Here is an 18,932-nt window from a genome sequence, read left to right as displayed (position 1 = left end):
GAGCCCTTGTTAATGGGATTAGTGCTCTTATAAAAGAGAGCTCAGATTGCTCCCTACCCCCGTCTGCCACGTGAGGACACAGCAATAAGTTGTCAGTCTGCAACCCAGAAGAGGGCCTTCACTGGAACCCTACCATGCTGGCATCCTGATCTTGGACGTCCAGCCACCAAAACTGTGAGAACATATTTCTGTTTGTTATAAGCCACCCAGTCTATGGTATTTTGTTATAGCAGCCCAGACGGACTAAAACAACCACTAAACTAAATCCATTTAGTCAGTGTATCATTGCTGACTAATAGCTAGACAGCCTATAACAAGGGAGGCCAGAGTGACCCCCAAAGCAACTAACAAACGATCTCCTACCCTTGCATATACAGCCATATCTATCTACCTATCTATCTATCTATCCATCATCTACTTCTCTATAAAATTTCCTTTCTTATTCTATTCCTTTCTCTTCCCCTACACTCTTCATTCTTCCTATATTCGCTCTTTATTCTCTCTTTCCTATCTTTATATCTACACCACTCTTGGGCGTTTCTTAGCTCTTCTGATATTTCTAAAAAACTTACATGAGAACACAGAAGCCTGAAAATAAATGGCACATTTGGGAAACCGTATATGACATAGGATGTTCAGAGCTTAGAGAGCACGGGAGACAATAGCTGAGGTGAGGCAGAGAGGCCTGCAGAGGCCAAATTATGAAGGCTCTTATAGAAGTAATAGACCTTCATTCAAAAACAGGAAAAACACAGGAAATCAGAAAGAAAAATATATCTACAAATTCTGTTACGCAAAGATAGTTACTATTAAGATTTCCATACGTTTTCTTTGGGGTTAGATTTCTGCAGAATAAGGATTTGAAATTGGAATTGTTGTTGTTTTTGTGTGGGAAGGGACAGCACATAGTTGTGGTTGTGCTGTATATATGAATTCTGGGTTTTGTTTCCCAACATGGAAAATCACTTATTGCCTTAGAAATTATCTGGTTAACGGAACAGAAATGCTTTAAAAAACCAAATCTAGTAAAAAGGAGGTTTTAAAAAATGATACAGGATAGTCTCACAGGGAAAGGACAGTGAGTACGACAAGGCCTAATGAGAGATAGAGCTCTCCCCATTGTTCTGTTTCTTTCTGGGGCCACATGTGTGCTTCTCTCTGCACACATGCTCTTTTCTCAGGCTTCATTCTAAATGGGATTTTTTTATCTGTTCCCCTGTTCTGCTGCAACTTCAGCTCTGGCTCAAAATGACCTTGCATTTTGGCTTTCCTAGCTGACAGGTTTCTGTGTCTAGATTTCTGAGAGAGAAGTCGAGAGAGAGAGAGAAAGATGGAGAGAGAGAGAGAGAAAGAGAGAGAGAGAGAGAGAGAGAGAGGGGAAGAGAGGGAGGGAGAGAAAATATGATTGTCTCTGAGGTTGGATGTCCAATTCTGGTCCAATTAACTATGACTGTGAGCAGTGGGGAGTGGGTTTGGGAAGGTCATGGATAGGGATGCTCTGTCCAGGGCTCTTTGCAGAGAGACAAAGGTCAGCATATCTAATATACTTTTTTTTTTTTTAAATTAATTAATTTATTTATTTTTGGCTGCGTTGGGTCTTCATTGATGTGCGCGGGCTTTCTCTAGTTGTGGAGAGCGGGGGCTACTCTTTGTTGCGGTGCGCGGGCTTCTCACCACGGTGGCTTCTCTTGTTGCGGAGCACAGGCTCTAGGCATACGGGCTCAGTAGTTGTGGCTCACGGGCTCTAGAGCACAGGCTCAGTAGTTGTGGCGCACGGGCTTAGTTGCTCCGCGGCATGTGGGATCTTCCCGGACCAGGGCTTGAACCCGTGTCCCCTGCATTGGCAGGCGGATTCTCAACCACTGCACCACCAGGGAAGCCCCCTAATATACTTTTGTGGTTAAAAATTCTTAATATTTTTTATGACTTCATAACATTCCATGGAATGAATGGACTAGACTCCTTCCATATTTGAATCTGCTCTCTTATGCAGAAGGAGATTGAGAATCATGGGTTGGAATTTTTTAGGGCTGAAGACTGGAAGTGTCAAACACCACTTTTTCTCACCCTTCACATTTCACTACCCAGAACTTAGTCACATGACCATACCTAATGGAAATGGTGACTGGGAAATGTAGTCTAGCTGTGTGCCCAAGAGAAAAGGAGAATATGGACGTTGGTCAGGAGTGGACAGTTTCTGCCTCAGGCCACATCTTTGATTTTTGAGGCTGATATTTCAGAGGACAGCCGTGCCCTTTGCCAGTTTGTCCCTTAGAGAAACGTTATGCTGAATAGGTTAGAGGACTGATTTGAGTGGCATTTCTTATGTTATTTTATAGCATTATAAAAAACATTCTTGCCTTTATTATACATGTATGAGTAAGACTTTCAGAGAAATGAAAGCTAATGAAAGCAAGTGTTGATCAACATCCTTTAAAAGTTGCATTAGAATGATAATCTAGATTTTTAACCTGAAGAGCTTAGTGGTAAACTCTCGGGTTCTGTCCTTATTATACTCCTTTGTATTTAGTTTGATACACTCTGTCTTTAAAATAAAATGTCTTTGCTAATATAGATTACAATTCAATAAAAAGAAATGATACAGAAAAGTATACCATGTAAACTGGCTCATAAAATAAACGAGGATAATACATATCTGAGGAAAATGAGGGTGAATAAAAAGGTAATTAAGGTATATAATACTCTGCCCGCTATCCACTCCTCTAAAAAGAGAAATAAATAAATAAGCCAAGTAACCAGTGAAGACCAATTCTACAAAATCAGCAGGTTGCTCTGGTGAGTAAAATTGGGAATGGACTTTCAGCTTTTGCAAAGGGAAACATAATTGAATTTCTTTACAAAATGAATGAAATTCTCTTAAATCTTAGAAAATTTGGGGTCTGGTTTAATTTTAAACGTGTGCTAATAAATTTTGCCTAGGTTCCATGTTTGTTCCCATTTAAAATGGTTCCCTGGTGGGAAATGAACTCTTGAAAACTGTGGGGTGGCATTTTGTTATGCCTTCATGGGGAAGATGTATAAAATCATAAGAGGATTGAAAGTCTCACCCCTCAGTAGCTTTCCAAATTGTTTCTAGTTTGAAAGGATTACAGCTTCCACACCATATCTCGGAACCTAAATTACCTTTAAATACAAAGAGAATGAAAAAATGGTAAGATTACTAATCTAAGTAAATAATTTTTATATGTTGGCCTTATCCTTTTAATACAGGAACGTTTACATTAATAGAAAATACTAATTTGATATTTACCCTTCAAGTGGTGTAGGGTTTTTTAATATCAATTTTTAAATTAAAAATTACATCTACAGAGCATGGATTTAACTTAGAGAAAGAGAATGAGAGGACGACTTGAAAGGGCATTATTATGAAGTGGAGGATAATTGTTTATTTTCATTTATTTTGGAGTCTACGAAAGCATCTTGGTAAACATAAAGCAAACATTATGGAATACGTAGTATTTTCTTTCTCTAGCATTTATATATATGCCATATATATATATATATATTCCAACCCTACTAGCTCCAACGTATCTCTAAATGTCCTGTTACAGAAATGTTTAATTTATATAGGAAAGTCTGATACACTGTTGAATGAAAAATGTTCTGATGTATTCTAAACAAGGAGACATGACAATTAGTTCACTTTCATAAGTATGTATCCTCCTAATATCATTTGTCAATTCTGTAATTAAAAGAGTTGAAATAAATATTTCCATAAAAACATATTCAGTGGAATAATACGCTCATATATGTTAATTCTGAACAGAGAAATGCCAGATGATCATGTGATTTAAGAAGATTTTATTACCTTAATGATTAGCATTAAGAGTGACATCAGGGATGTCATGAGTTAGTATGTGTACAGTGGTTAAGTAAATGGGTTTCATTGTTCGTGCATAGAAGTAAAAATATTTATTGAGCACCTACTCTTTGTGAGGCACAATTCTAGATGCTGGGGATACAGCAATAAATAAGACAAACAGAAATTTCTACTCTCATGTAGATTGCATCCTAGTAATCAAAAAAACTAAAGTAGATTCTATCATTTACTGGTTGCGTGACCTTGGGAAATTTACTTAAACTTAGTAGCTCAACCTCAGCCTCCTAAACTGTGACATGTGGATAATATCATCTACCTTATAGGGTTACTTTGAGGATTCAGTGAGAAAAAAAACCCCACAAATTATTTTAGCAGAGTGCCTGGCACATAGATGTTCAGTAAGTAGTCATTGCTATTGCCATTATCATTCACAGCGATTATTTCTAATTATTAGTATTTTTATTAACAATAATTCTTTCCTTACTCAGATGTCTCAAATAGAGATGAAATGTGACTCAACTGTTTTTTTGACTTATTTGTTTCTTTTAGATTATGTGAAAATAAAATGAAAGCTTGTAATTGTCCTTTTATATTCAGTAAACCAGGAGATATTTGCTCACGAGTAAAACAGTTATTTTAGAGTCCCAAGCCTCATTCATTCTGTACAGAGAATCAAGAGCCTTTTAGAAAAAGCAAAAACATCATGCAAATCAATATATATTCATTGAGTACCTTTGAAGTATGAGACAAGGAACCTAGAAGTTGACTTGGTCCCTGCCCTAACAGAATATACAATGCAGAGGCAGTTGAGGAGGTAGGGTAGATATTACTTCTGATTAAAAGACAAGAGGGAATAATAGCCACAAAAAAGATATTTAAAAGAGCTCTCCCATTAGCTGCTAACTACCTCACTTGGAAAATCACAAGAATACCAATCTAGACCATAGAGTATTACCATTTAAGAATAGATTATAGAACTAAGGCTTAAGCCTAGAAAAATTAAAGTTTAGATATATATCCTGAAAGTATATTTTAAAAAAAATCTCTTAAAAATTATGAACAACATGGAGAGACTATAAACATTTTTATGAACACTTGGCATATAAGGTTTGAATGGGACATATGGACAGGGTGACTTAAAATTTGGAAGAAAGAAACCTAGGGCAAATAAAATGAAATCCACCTTTATATAGCTGTTAATAAAAAAAAAAAAAAATTGTTACCCCCAAGAGGTTGTCCAAGCTGACAATACCATTTAGGCTCAGACAGAGTTTGGATAAATACTCTTTTTAGGAGCATTTATCCTAAAAAGGAATATCAAGAATAGGCTATTATGCAAAAACTAGAGATGTTGAGGTTGATATCTTGCCTGTTACCAGCTTTGCCACAAAAGAACACTAGATATTCACTAGATATTCTTGTCAGAGAAGAAAATGGGGCTGACTCAGCATGACATTTTCCTTTATTTTCTCATGTTTTTGGAGGCATAAGAATGAATACCTATGAATAGACATTTCTTCAAAGAGGATATGAAAAACAGCCAAAAAGCATACGAAAAGATGCTCAGCATCACTAATCATCAGAGAAATGCAAATCAAAACCACAATGAGGTATCACCTCATACCCATTGGGATGGCTATCATCAAAAAGACAAGAAATAACAAGTGTTAGCAAGGATGTGGAGAAATGGAACTCTTTGCACTGTTGGTGGGAATGTAAAATGATACAACTACTATGGAAAACAGTATGGAGGTTCCTCAAAAAAATAAAAATAGAGCTGACATATGATCCAGCAATCCCACTTCTGGGTATATACTTAAAAGAATTGAAAGCAGGATCTCAAAGAGATATTTGCATACCCATGTTCATAGCAACATTATTCACAGTAGCCAAGAGACGGAAGCAACCCAAATGTTCATCAACAGATGAATGGCTAAACAAAATATGGTATATATGTACAATTAATCAGCCTTGGAAAGGAAAGAAATCCAGTCACACGGATAAAACTTGAGGACGTTAAATTAAGTGAAGTAAACAAGTCACAAAAAGACAGATACTGTGTGATTCTACTTATATGACATATCTAAAATAGTCAAATTCGTAGAAACAGAAATGAGAATGGTGGTTACCAGAGGCTGGGGAGAGGGGGAAAGAGGAGTTGTTTAATGAGTGTAGAGTTTCACATTTGCAAGATGAAGAAGTTCTGGAGATCTCTTTCTCAATAACGTGAATATACTTAATACTACTGAACTATACACTTAAAAACGGTATAGGATGGTAAATTTTGTGTTCTGTGTTTTTTATCACAATAAAAATACATTTAATAATTTTTTAAAAAGAATAAATGCCTGAATTCCGCTATCCTATCTGAATGTGATTTGGCCCTAACACCTTGACGCAAGGCCTTTTTATCGCAGTCTTCTTCTTTATTATTTGTTTTAAATCAACCTCAGCTTCTAACTGGAAGTAAGTTGAATTCCTTCCTCTGGGTATAAAAATTAGTCTAATGTTTGTAGCTAAGGGAATGCAGGTTTAGACACTCATAAGTATGTTTACAAGATGTAAAAGAAAAAATTCATTGGTTATTTATGCATCTGTTGTTAGAAAGCTGTAGATTTCTGTCTATTTCCTATAGAATTTCAAGTGCCGCATTAAATCACATCATTTAGTGCTAACAGATACCCTCAGAATTATGTTGTATGTAGGGTTTAAAAAGAGAGAGTACATTTTCTCCTTTTTTATAGATGATTTTTAAATCCTTACAGGAACATTTATTAAATTCCCATTTACCAGCACTGGGTCTCATCAGTCTTAAAGATATTTTTTTTTTCAATTTCCTTATATGCCCATTTCCTTTTGGCAATATCTTGCTTTTCCTTTTTAAATTTGAAATTGAATATTAAAACAGATGCAAAGGAGAGTACTACTTACACATAAACTCTTGAACTGCATTTTTATCATTTCCTCTGTGGAAAAAACCCCAATTGTATGAAATTGATAGCAACATTTTAGTATATCCTCAGGTCCCCTGGGAAAAGCAATGTGCTTAGACAGATGATCTGATTTTATGAGCACATAGCTGAAGTCTAGCAGTGTGCATTTGTCTTTATGCTCCTACTTTTTTCAGGGACTATGAAAACACATTTAGGCAGTAGTTTCGCTTTCCAACAATGGACTGCAAAGCCTTTGACAATACATAGCATTTGCATTGCTGTTGTTCATGATGCACATCAAAGTACAGATCACTTTCAGCAGAGAATCTTAATCTCAGCTTGTTAATAAGAAAACAGGAACCTTAGTATATGAACTCATTTTATTATCTACCCTCACTGAGGACTGTGATTTGGATTCCACTCAAATATGAATTAGTTTAAATGTTGCTCTGCTGCAACTGTTGAATTTATTCATTATGTTGTAATATTTTACTTATGAAACTGCATTTGGAAATCCTTTGGTATATATCAAGATGAAATTACAGTGCTCAGGGATATTGATTATTGCTTGTAATTGCCATCATAATAGCCAACAATTCTCTGTCTTTCTTTGTCTTTCTTCTACTTCTTAATGATATACCAAACCAAATCAATATCCAGCATATGGGGCCACTTACATTGTCTCAAAAATCCAATTGTTCTCCTTCATAAATATGCAAAGGATCGAAGATTTTTATCTCCAAACATTGAATAAAAAAGCCCCATACTGCTAGATTTCTCTTCTATCCCATAGGAACATATCACAGAGTGTTGCTGTATAGGATCAGTTATATGCAAGTGACATATTATCGCCTCCAGTGTAACCACAAAGTTGTGGTGGGGAAATGGGGAGGCTTCTCCACTCTGCTGTTTGTAAAGTGCTATACTTCTTCTCAACTAGTAAATTAGATGGCCAAAGGGGAAAACATAGGCTGGGAGAGATAGCCAGACATTAAAGAAGAAATCTACCTCCTTATGACATGGAGGTGATTATTTCAGGGACTAAAGAGGAAGTACAATCAAATGGAAGAAACATAATGCTGTGAGTCACTTTTTCAATAAAATATGTTTATTCTTATTTCTACTACATACTCTTTGTCCATTCTGGGGATACGTTCAGTGCCTTTAGAAGCAGCAATAACTCCTTTACAGTCTTAACGACTGAAGACTAGCTTCTTTTTAATGGTTCCCCATTCATTCAAAATAGTTAAGATGGTCTTTAAAACTTACTATGAGAACATGTGACATACAGAAAAACAGATATGTATTATGAAATACTGTTTGAATAGATGGTATTTGGTTAGCCCTGGTCAGTTAACCCAGAAGATTAGATAGAATCTGGTGGTAATCTGGTGAAGACTGGTTGGCAGGTAGCACAGGGTAGTGGAAATACACTATTTTGTAAGTCCTCGATTCTAACTACATTGATATCATTAACTACTGATGTTTCTTTTAAATAATCCACTTTTATTCTCTGGGCCTCCATTTCCCTAACTGCAAAATGAGGGTATTGGGCTGCTAGCTGATTTCTGAGATCCCTTCTAACTCTGTGATTCTGTAGCCATCATTCTCACGTTTTTCCCTCAGGTCCCAAAGGCAACCGGGTAAAATTGTGGCTCAATCCAATATCATCCACATGCCAAAATCAACACAAAGCATGCTTCTTCTGTGCCCTATAAGGCCTGGGCACAAAGGCCTTTCAGAGCTTCATGTGTCCACTAGCTGCAGAACCCTGATATACTGTACTGTAATGTCGTGGTTAAGATCAATGGCTCTGGAGCCAGACTGCTTGGGCTTGAAAGTCGGCTTTACCAGTTACTAGCTGTGTGACCATGGACAAATTACTTAACCTCTCTGTGCACTGGTTTTCTCATCTGTAAATGTACATACTTACTGTAATGGGATTGTTGTGAAGATTAAATTATATAATGCTTTCTGAATTAATTAGAATAATGTCTGGCACAAGTAAGCACTTAATGAATGTTACCTCATTATCATTATTATAATAACTATTATCATTACCACTTTGCTCCTACTAAACCTCTTTTGATCTCTGTTTCATCATCTGTAAGATTATAATAATAATATCAACCCCACAGATGTATTAGGATCAAAATATTGCATATAATGTACCTACTTTGGTGCCTGGCTTTTCTAGGTGCTCAATAAATTATGTTCACATAAATAGAACCCACTATTCATGTGGTTGGTATTAGTCACTGCATTTTTCCCACTGATCCCACTCCCAATCTTTTTGATACTGGTTACAAGAACAATACAAGCTCAAGGCAGAAAACTTCAAAAAATACCCCTACTATCCAAAGGTAACACAAATTATTATCTTTCCATGAACATATATATTTTTTTATTTTAAAAATTGTATTCTATTGCCCATATTGTTTTGAAATCTACTTGCTTTTACCTGGTGGCATCTGTAAACACTTTTCCTAATGAATAGATATTCTTTTACAGTGCAATTTGTAATGGTTGTATAGTATTCTACTGCGTGTTTATAAAATAATATACTTACCCAACTATCTATTAATGAGCATTTGGGTGTTTATCTTTTGCTGTTATAAATAACACTTCAGTGAATGACTTTTTATATACATTGTCATACACATCATTTCCTAAGGATAAATTCCTATAGGCATAATTTTTGGACAAGGAATATGCATATTTTAAGTCTTTTGTTACGTAATGCCAAATTATCTTCCAGAAAGGCTTGTGAATCTCCACTCCCCTCAGCAATTCTGCCCTTTAAATAACTTTTATCCTCATATACTAAAGCAAAACTCTCTAATGTGGATATTTTCATTAACTGGCATGTTGACAGTTGTTTTTTCCTTTAAACATATATGCTTTTGTTCTTTAAAAATGGAAGCTAAAATCAGTCTTAAAATATTCTTAATGATTTATGCATTTGGGTGTATGTGACATGTACAAGGTGATGTTGGCTCTTTGCTCAGTGGAAGGGTCTTGTGATGTATTACATGAAAATGTGGCACCAAAATGTTTTTTGTTTAGCGGTGTATTTTACTGCCCCAGGCAGCACAGTAGAGTAGATTGAGGACTTTGGAGCTGGAATGGCTTGAGATCCCGTTCTGGCTTTGTTATTCACTTCCTAGGTGGATTTAAGCAAGTTACTTAACCTCTTTCGGCCTCCATTTCCTTAAATACACCATGCAGATAATAATGTAGCCTATTTCATATGAATGAATATTAACTGAGATAATGAGTGTTTAACACAATGCATGGCACTTAGTACTCGATAAGGGTAAAGTATTGCACAAAAACATATTTTTATGCCAACTCCTTACATGTGAATATATCACTACTGTTTATGAAATACCCATATTACAATAGTCATGAGCTGTCAATAATCATCCTCTAGTAATTCAAACATGACAGCAGTATGAAGTTCCAGGACAGGCAAAACTAATGTAGGGTAGAAAAAATGCAAAATAGTGGTTGCCTCTGGGGGTTAGGGAATAGGGATTTACTTCGAAAGGCAGGAGGGCACTTCCTGGGGTGATGGGAATGCTCTGTATCTTGGTAGGGGTTTAGGTTGCACAGGTGATTGCATTTGTCAAGTCTCAGTAAATGTACACTTAAAATTCGTGCATTTCATTGTGTATAGTTTTTTATGTTATATTTACATATAACAGTTTATAAGTTTAAGGTGTCCAACATGTTGATTTGATACATTTATATATTGCAATACAATTGCCATTTGTAGTGTTAGCTAACACCTCTATCACATAATTATCATTTCTTTCTTGTGGTGGGAATAGTTAAGATCTACTGCCTCAGCAAGTTTGATATTTATTTTACATTATTATTGTCTATAATAATACTGTGCATTAGCTCTCCAAGACTTATTTATCTGCTAGTTGCAAATTTGTAACCTTAAACATCTCCCTATCCCCCACCTCTCAGCTCCCGGTAACCAACACGCTGCTCTTCGTTTTAACAAGTTCATGGATGGATCTCGAGGATATTATGCTGTGAGATAAATCAGACAGAGAAAGGCAAATACTGTATGATATCACTCATATGTGGAATCTAAAAAACTCAAACTCATCATGTATAAATTTTACATTAAAAATCTATAAAAAAAATATTGAACTCTAGATAATAATATGAAAGTTGAAATATGTGAAGGGAAGTGTACCGATGTATGCAGCTTACTTTGAAATGCTTGAAAAATGAGATAAAAAATGAAATGAAATGTTTTAAAAAAAGATGGACTAAGATAGGAATGGAGAGGTGGATAAATATGTGATAGAGTGAATATAGTCATATGTTAAGTATAGAATCTAGTTGACAAGTACATCTGTGGCTTTGGGGTTTTTTTTATTTTTAAAATTGTTTATTTGATAACCATCTTTTAAAATTTGAATCTAGCATTTTTAAGGCCAGTGCTGCTCAACTGGATGCACACATCAAACTTACCTAGGACGTTTTATTAAAATATACATGCTTAGGACCTACTCCAGATTTACTGAATCTCTTTACTTGATATTCTCTTGAGTAGATGTGTGTTTATTATAAAATTCTTTCCTTTGGCTGTATGTTTGGCAATTTTTATAATAAAATATAGGGTGAAAATATGTCTGTGAAAGCTAGTCTCTAAATAAAATACTGGTCTCTAAGCCATTCATATTATCAAAATTCCTGATGATACTTCTCTTTCTGTTTTTGAGTATTATATTTAATGAAAGGGAGCAGTATAGTGAATACCATCAAATGTAGAATGTTAATGCTCAGAATTTGAGAATTTCATTAGTCAACAAGTCAGGGAAAAGAAGACCTCTTTCCTCCTCTTAAAAGTCTAAAATAGGAAAACAAAAAGGAGACCACCAATGGCGCTTTGGAATTAAGTGTTAGGTATATGAAAATTTTGTTGAGTTTCTCCTAGTTCCCCTGTGCTTTGTCATAGCATGATTGTTTCAAATTAGTAGAATTTGTATTTCTGTAGCAAGTGGCTTTGGTTTTGATAGCCCAAACTTTTGTTTGTTTCCTTTCCGCAGGCATTTCCTGTTCAAACACGGATCTGGTTCCTCGGCCATCTTCAGTGCAGCCAGTCAGAACTACCCTCTGACATCCAATACTGTGTACTCGCCTCCTCCCAGGCCACTTCCTCGAAGCACCTTTTCCAGACCTGCCTTTACCTTCAACAAACCCTACAGGTGCTGCAATTGGAAGTGCACGGCCTTGAGCGCCACAGCAATCACAGTGACGTTGGCCTTGTTACTAGCCTATGTGATTGGTAAGCCCTTTTTTCCATGCTTCGCTTTTCTTCTTAATCAAAGTCTTGTTTTGCTTGTGGTGGAGTTGGGGGAGGGGGGGTTCTCTCTCTCTACTCTGCGACCTACAAATTTGAACTAAGGCTTAGTATTATCAATAACAAATAGATTTCTAATTAGGTTATTTATTTATTTTTTGGTACTTCCTAACCTTAAATACTGCTGAGGAGCGTAAGGATCGCTCTTTGGGAAGAAATATTTATACTACTAGCACAGTCTTATTGATTGCAATTACTGTAGTTAACCATTTCCCCTTCAGTTAAAAGGTTGTTATGGTTTTCTCATTAGAAGTCATAAGTACCAATCTACAATAGCTTCTTAAATTATAGTTAAACAATAATACTGCTACCGAATTTTCAGGTAGCAATTTCGTTAAAGTAGTAGTTACTTGGAAGCTATCGGAAAATCCAGGGCATAATCTCTTTCCAAGAATGCAGAGTTTTACACTGGGACTAAAAAAATGTCTTCTTATTTTCACTAGGTAAATGGCTGCAAAATTGTGTGGTTACTGTGTTTGTGAAGGTAAAAGAGAAAACAGTAGTGAGGCACACTTTCCACTTTTAAGAAAAATGTTGTTCTTGAGGCATCTTGATTAAAGTCACCCTTACTTGATAGCAAATCGTATTGATTTTTCTGGCTGGCATTTTATTTTGGCTGAACATTAATTTCCTTGTCTGAGTGGTTTTACAATCTAAGATGTAAATTAACTTAAGAAACATGTATTTTGTGGAAGCACTGTTCCTAGAAGAATAGCATATCATGGTAGAAAATAAATTCTAAGTATGTCACTTGTATCTTCTTTTCAGGTTTAGCCTGATTTCTTAATTGAAGGGGAACTACCCACAAAGATACATTGAATATGATTCTGATAGATTAAAAAGGGATTTAGAGTTTCTTATAATTATAAAAAAGTAAGATTTGTTGAGTCTGATTTATTAAAAAATGTGAACAACAAGAAATTTCCCATAACCAGTTTTTATAAGAGTCACAGAACAAAGGGTAGTAAGTTAAATAAACAGATATATTTTGTAGGGGAGTCACTGATAATGTCAACAGTATAGGATCATAGCCTATATTGATGTTCATGATTATCTCTTTTCTATTTTCATCATACAATCTGAATATGTTTGAACAATGCTTCTATTAAATGTGGATAATATTAACCTATAATATCAAAAATGTGTCCTTTATCTCAGACATTTCAGGATAACCCAACATGTATGTTTATTTGTTTTGTAATAACGTTTAATGAGGAATAGCGCTGAAGGAATGGAGGTCGGAGATGAGAAAGTACTGTAATATAAACAGGGTTTTAATATAGTATCATTCAAAACAAGGAGTAATTTGAAAAGTTTAAATACATTAGAGGCCCTTTAAAATGTTATTGTTCAATTATGAGACCAACTCTTATCTTATAGGTCAGCTTCTATTAACTTTTACTATACAGAGAGATAATATTTTAGATTCAAGACTTTACCTCTGGAATAAACAAATTCAGGTAATAGCAAGCTTCTTATTAATAGGTTAATACTGTATTCAAACCTATGTTTCTATTTAAATTTATTATATGGCCACTCATATAAAAAATTGTATTATATACTCTGAGACTTGTTTAATTAGATTATGTTTATTCATTTCAGAAGCAAAAGTGGAGGGTTTCCCTGGTGGTCCAGTGGTTAAGACTCTGCGCTTCCACTGCAGGGGGCACGGGTTTGATCCCTGGTCGGGGAAGTTCCACATGCCATGTGGTGCAGCCAGAAGAAAAAAAAAAAAGTAAAAGCAGAATGTTTCAGTTATTTCAAGGACTGCCTTTTTTAATAGGGTAAACAATGGCATATAAATTTGATATGACAGTAAGGCCGTATAGTACAACGGTTATGAGCATGGATTTTTCAGACCTCTGCCACTTCTTAGGCATGTTACCTTGGGCAAATTATTTACCCTTTTAAGGCCTCCATTTCCTCAACTGTAAAACTGTCCTAAAACAGTACCTGTAACATAGGGTTGTCATAAGAATTAAATGAGTTAATATAACTAAAGAACTTGGAATAAGACTTAAAACACAGTAAGTATACTATAAATGTTAAATATTATTATTGTTGTTGTTATCATTACTACCTATATAATCATTATTCACTATTAAAATTCACTGGTGCTCAGAGTTAGCCATTTTATTCATGGCTGTACCCCAGCACCAAGAACAGTGCCTGGCACATAGCAACCCTGTCGGTAAAAGTTTATTGAAAAAAACGAATTATGCTAAGCACTCTACTTGTATTAGCTCATTGCATTCTCAGAACAGTCCTTAAGGGTAGCTATCAGTATTAAATCTATTTTATAAATGAGGAAACTGAGGCACAGCCAAGATAAGAGATCACATAGAGGTCATAGCACTAAGAAGTAGGGATCCTGAGCTTTGAGCTTTAAGCCAGAGCAGCAGACTGACCCCAGAGGACATGCTGTTGAGCGCCAGGCCTTGCTGCCCTTCTAGCACTGCAGTAGACCTTGCAGTTCATTTACTTCTTGGTCTACTAAGTAAATCCACCATTTTTTTTCTTATTAAATCACAAATTAAATTAAATTTACCAGGTCATCCATTGCAGTAGTTACTGCAACTAAGATTTGTGGATCGGTGAGAGATATCTGTTGAAATGCTTTTCTGTGTGACTTTGAAAATGCAGAAATATCAGGCTAAATACTAGCACAGTAGGTTGAGTGGGTTCAAAATGAGGAGATGTTGATGGCAAACACTGTAACTTTGTTCTGAGTTCTGTCATGAGCTGGACATTATGTGACTTTGGATAATCAGTTAAAATCTCTTCCTCCACTTACCCCATCTGTGCCATATCGCTGACCACCTCAGGAGGGTAGAGTAAGAATTCATAAAGAGGCATTCAAGTGAAAGATGTCGCATAAGAACTGTAACATACAAGATTATTTTTAAATGGCTTTCTGTGGTTGAAATAAAAAAGTATTATATTTCAAAATATGAAACCATTTCACTCTCAACTCTTGCTGAGTCTGTAAGAGTCATCTGGCTTTTTTTCGATCCCCCTTTGCAGTTTCTGTATAACCCAAGTAAGATCTTTCACTGAAACTATTTACTGCTTCTGTTTTTTTTCCTGTGCAAATTCCTTTCTGCTATTTCATGTTCCTCTATTATCCATTATACATAACCTTTAGATACGAATGGCTATAGGCTGTGCGGCCCTCAATCCACTATGGGAAATCACATCAGTATCAGTGGGACATCAATAGATGTTCTGTGCATTATGGCTCTGTAAGTGGTCATTGGAAAGCAGTGGAAATCCAACAAGTGAAAAGTCAGAGCTGGATTATTCAGGCAACCAGCCCCATCCCCACTCCTACCCACTATACCTTTTGGGTCAGCAAGTAAATAATTTCTTTGAATAAGTTTTGAGGTCATAAAATTCAGTGAGGGGAGGCATGGGAAGATACTGATTATATAAAGATATTATGGAATGGCTATTGTCATCACTTACCCATAAATCTGTAATATTTTCCATCTGAATCAAAAAATATGTCCTTACGCTTCATCCTCTCTGATATTTTGGCATCAGTGCCAGTCAGAAGCACATTTGCTTGAATTTACAAATAAGCCATATGAAGTAGTAGTCAGGAAGACAGATGACCATTTGCAAGGCATCAAGAGGAGGCGAGGTTAAGGTGCTTCATCAATGGTTGTGAAGGGCACAAGCTCGGCTTCTCTGGTAATCTTTGATGTTTTGATCAAGTTACTCCACAGTCAGCAGTTTGTGTAAGAGGCAATAGAAACTCACAAGAATACATTGTGCCTGGGGTCAAATGGACTGTTGCATTGAATGAGTTGGGGAGTAGGGATTTCTGTCTCTCAAACCCAATATCATCAGTTAATGATATCAATGTTCTTTTTCTTTTGCCATGAAATTAGTAGTGATTCATACCACCTTCAGGGGATGCAGGTAGTGTCCAAACTCTACAGATGAAATAATTTAAGTCCATGAATCTCCTTGCCGAGACATACTATATAGCCCACATGTAGAAATTTGACCAGAATGGTTGTTAATACAGAATTAGGAGAGAGAGAATATTGAGCCCAATTCTGTGATTGAAAGTTTAGGGATGAAACTATTCAAGAGGGCAAAGGGCCTACTGCACCTTGCTCTCTGCATCAAAGTTGAGTAACAATGATTTTACTGCTTTCTTCTGCCTCCTTTATACTAGTCCAAATTGCTCTACTTTCTAGGGCTGTTATGACGGTGGAGTAAGAACATGCTGAAAGTGATAGAATGAGAGGAGTGGAGTGTGTTTATTTTGCCTCCATCACAAAAAAGAATGCAAATACTTTATAATACAGGGAAGAAACAAAATAGAGTAAGGCAAATTTTGATTTTGGAAAATTCAAGAACTTAGTTTTTTTTTAATGGAGAGAATTGAAATGGAGGTTTTTTTTCCCCATCAGATCTAGATAGACAATGCCCCTTCCCACAAAGTTTGCTAAGTATAGATAAATACACCTAACAAAAACCATCTCTTTCACTTACTAGTAACTTCATTAATGCCTCTGTGCCTCAGTTTCCTCGTCTATAAAATGGGAATGTTGATAATACCTTCCTGATAGATTTTCTTTTTAATTAAATGAAGGGAAACATGTAAAACACCCAGGACATTGCTTAGCAGATCTAAGTAAAGATTAATGCTTATTATTAGTGGAACAGGATTATTATTAGGATTATTAATTTGAGCTGAGGTAAGCATAATGAGCATACAGTTTATCCTAACATAAACTACTTTTGTTTCCCTTCTTCCCAAAGTCATCTAGAACAGTTTTTTCAGAGCTGGAATGTCTGTTTCACAAGAATCCTCTAATGGGTCTGTTGTTTCCTTCTGCCTGGTCTATAATATCTGTAACTTTGCCTTTATTTTACTAATTTCCCTTTTCCTTGGTGTTTTGGCCCTTCAAATGGTTTTGTATTTCTATCTGGAGGTCATATCTAGGTTGAAACACATTTTCTTTAAAATGCATTATAGCTTATAACATTCAAGAAATGACTCAGCATAAAATGCTAAAAAGCATTTTACTTTATCCTATAGACCATTATCAATCCTTTTGGTGTCACATTTATACTTATTACTACTTTCAGTTCACTCTTGTGGACCCATTTACGATAATGATGGCAGTTTCTGCGTTAGCATTGACTTTGCCTCCTACCCATGAACCTACCAACTTTCTAGCAATCTCTCTAGGCAGGGATCTGGAAAATGGTGGTATAACTTCAGTCTAATTATAAATCTGCCATCCATGCATTTATCAGAACTCTTCTTTAAAAAAGGTTTATATTTGCATCTGACATCACCTTTTTGGTGTAATATGTCCCATAAGTTTTATCCCCACTACGTTAAGTGGCACTTTTACCTGTCATAAATAAAAGTATAGATTCAATCTGAATTAAACATACTAAAATGGCAGGAAGAACCTGTGCCACATACAACTAATTTCAGAACCATAGTTAGCACCTATTGCTGAAAATGAAGGCACTTTAATGAAAGGCAAATGCTATACTTCTATTTGTTTTTTTTTTTTTTGGAACTCTAGCATGCTGTAGATTTAAGACGTAAAGAGAGAGAATTTCTTGGGTGAGTGAGTAATGGATACTAAACATAAGTCTTGCATCAAGAGATTATTGTTTTGTCTCAAGGAGAGGTATTCACCCTACTAAGTACTTCCCATACACCACTGTCTAAGCCTAGGCAGAGAAATTTAAATGAGGCTTTGTGAAACATGGGGTTGGCCAAAAAGTTCGTTCGGTTTTTTGGTACCATCGTGTGACAATCCCGAACGAACTTTTTGGCCAGCCCAATAGATAAAGATCCACTGGAAAGCATAGTAAAAGAGGACTGGACAGCATGTTAGTAATTTTGGAGGTTTACATGCTTAAGAAGTTTTACAACAGCAAGAATTAATCTTGCAAATTCAAGGGAAAAATTCTCTCTCAAGAAATCTCTTTCAAAGTAAATAATTTGAATTCTTTTGCATAAAGGAAATTTCACTCCTGTTTAACTTAGTTTCTGCTCATCCAAATTATATATATACGATACATATATAGATATGTTATATGAATATTTTTAGACCCACATTGCGTAAGTCGTTAAGCTATACTTGCTCTGAAGTGAATAAGAATAAACTAAATTAGAGCAATGGCTTTGAAACAGATGGCAGGTTAACCCATTTTAAACTTCAGAAATGTGACTGCATTTTCATATAGAACAGCCAGAATGGGGAGGGCCAGGATCACCAGCAGAGTATCTGATTTATCACAGTCAAAACAAAGAGGTGGCATCTTACAGGGTGGAGACACATACATTTGGAGCTTAGCTATATTCCCTTTACAGAGAGGTGAAAAAGCATATGTTTTATTGAATACAAATATATTGGAAAACCTGAGGCAGCACAACTGGAGGATATGGTGGCAGGAAATGAAGATAATAAGCAGGAGCAGATCATGAAAGGCATTTTAAGTCATGGGAAGGAGCTTGGAATTTATCCTAAGAGCAAATGGGAAGTTTTTTATGGTTCTTCATTAGGGCAAGAAAATGATTTGCTCAGATTTACATTTAGAAAAATCACCCTAATGACAGTATGGAAGTTGGAATTGGCAGACAGGACCAAGCTGCACCAAAATGGAGGCTTGCAGGGCAAGTGCAGAAAGAAGACAAAAGAGATAAGGAAATTATAGGTGCTACTAATAACGTTTTTAAAGTGATCAACCAAAGTATCAAACTTAGTAGGGAAGGCAAATAGGAAGGAGA

General features: G+C 35.8%; 1 protein-coding gene across 3 annotated transcripts in view; it reads left to right on the top strand.

Annotated features, from left to right (window-relative positions):
- The window catches only part of TENM1 (teneurin transmembrane protein 1), a 777,022-nt gene that overhangs the window by 437,143 nt on the left and 320,947 nt on the right, over window positions 1-18,932 (top strand). For all 3 annotated transcript variants that reach the window (XM_082376913.1, XM_082376912.1, XM_082376911.1), the window contains one exon: window positions 11,847-12,085. In XM_082376913.1, the coding sequence (XP_082233039.1) occupies window positions 11,847-12,085 (239 nt within the window). The remainder of the gene's footprint in view (window positions 1-11,846; window positions 12,086-18,932) is intronic.

This window comes from Balaenoptera borealis (assembly GCF_965194805.1).
Source record: "Balaenoptera borealis genome assembly, chromosome: X".
Taxonomy (NCBI): Eukaryota; Metazoa; Chordata; class Mammalia; order Artiodactyla; family Balaenopteridae; genus Balaenoptera; species Balaenoptera borealis.
The sequence above is the reverse complement of the archived record's forward strand: the minus strand, read 5'-3'. Positions and strand labels throughout refer to the sequence as shown.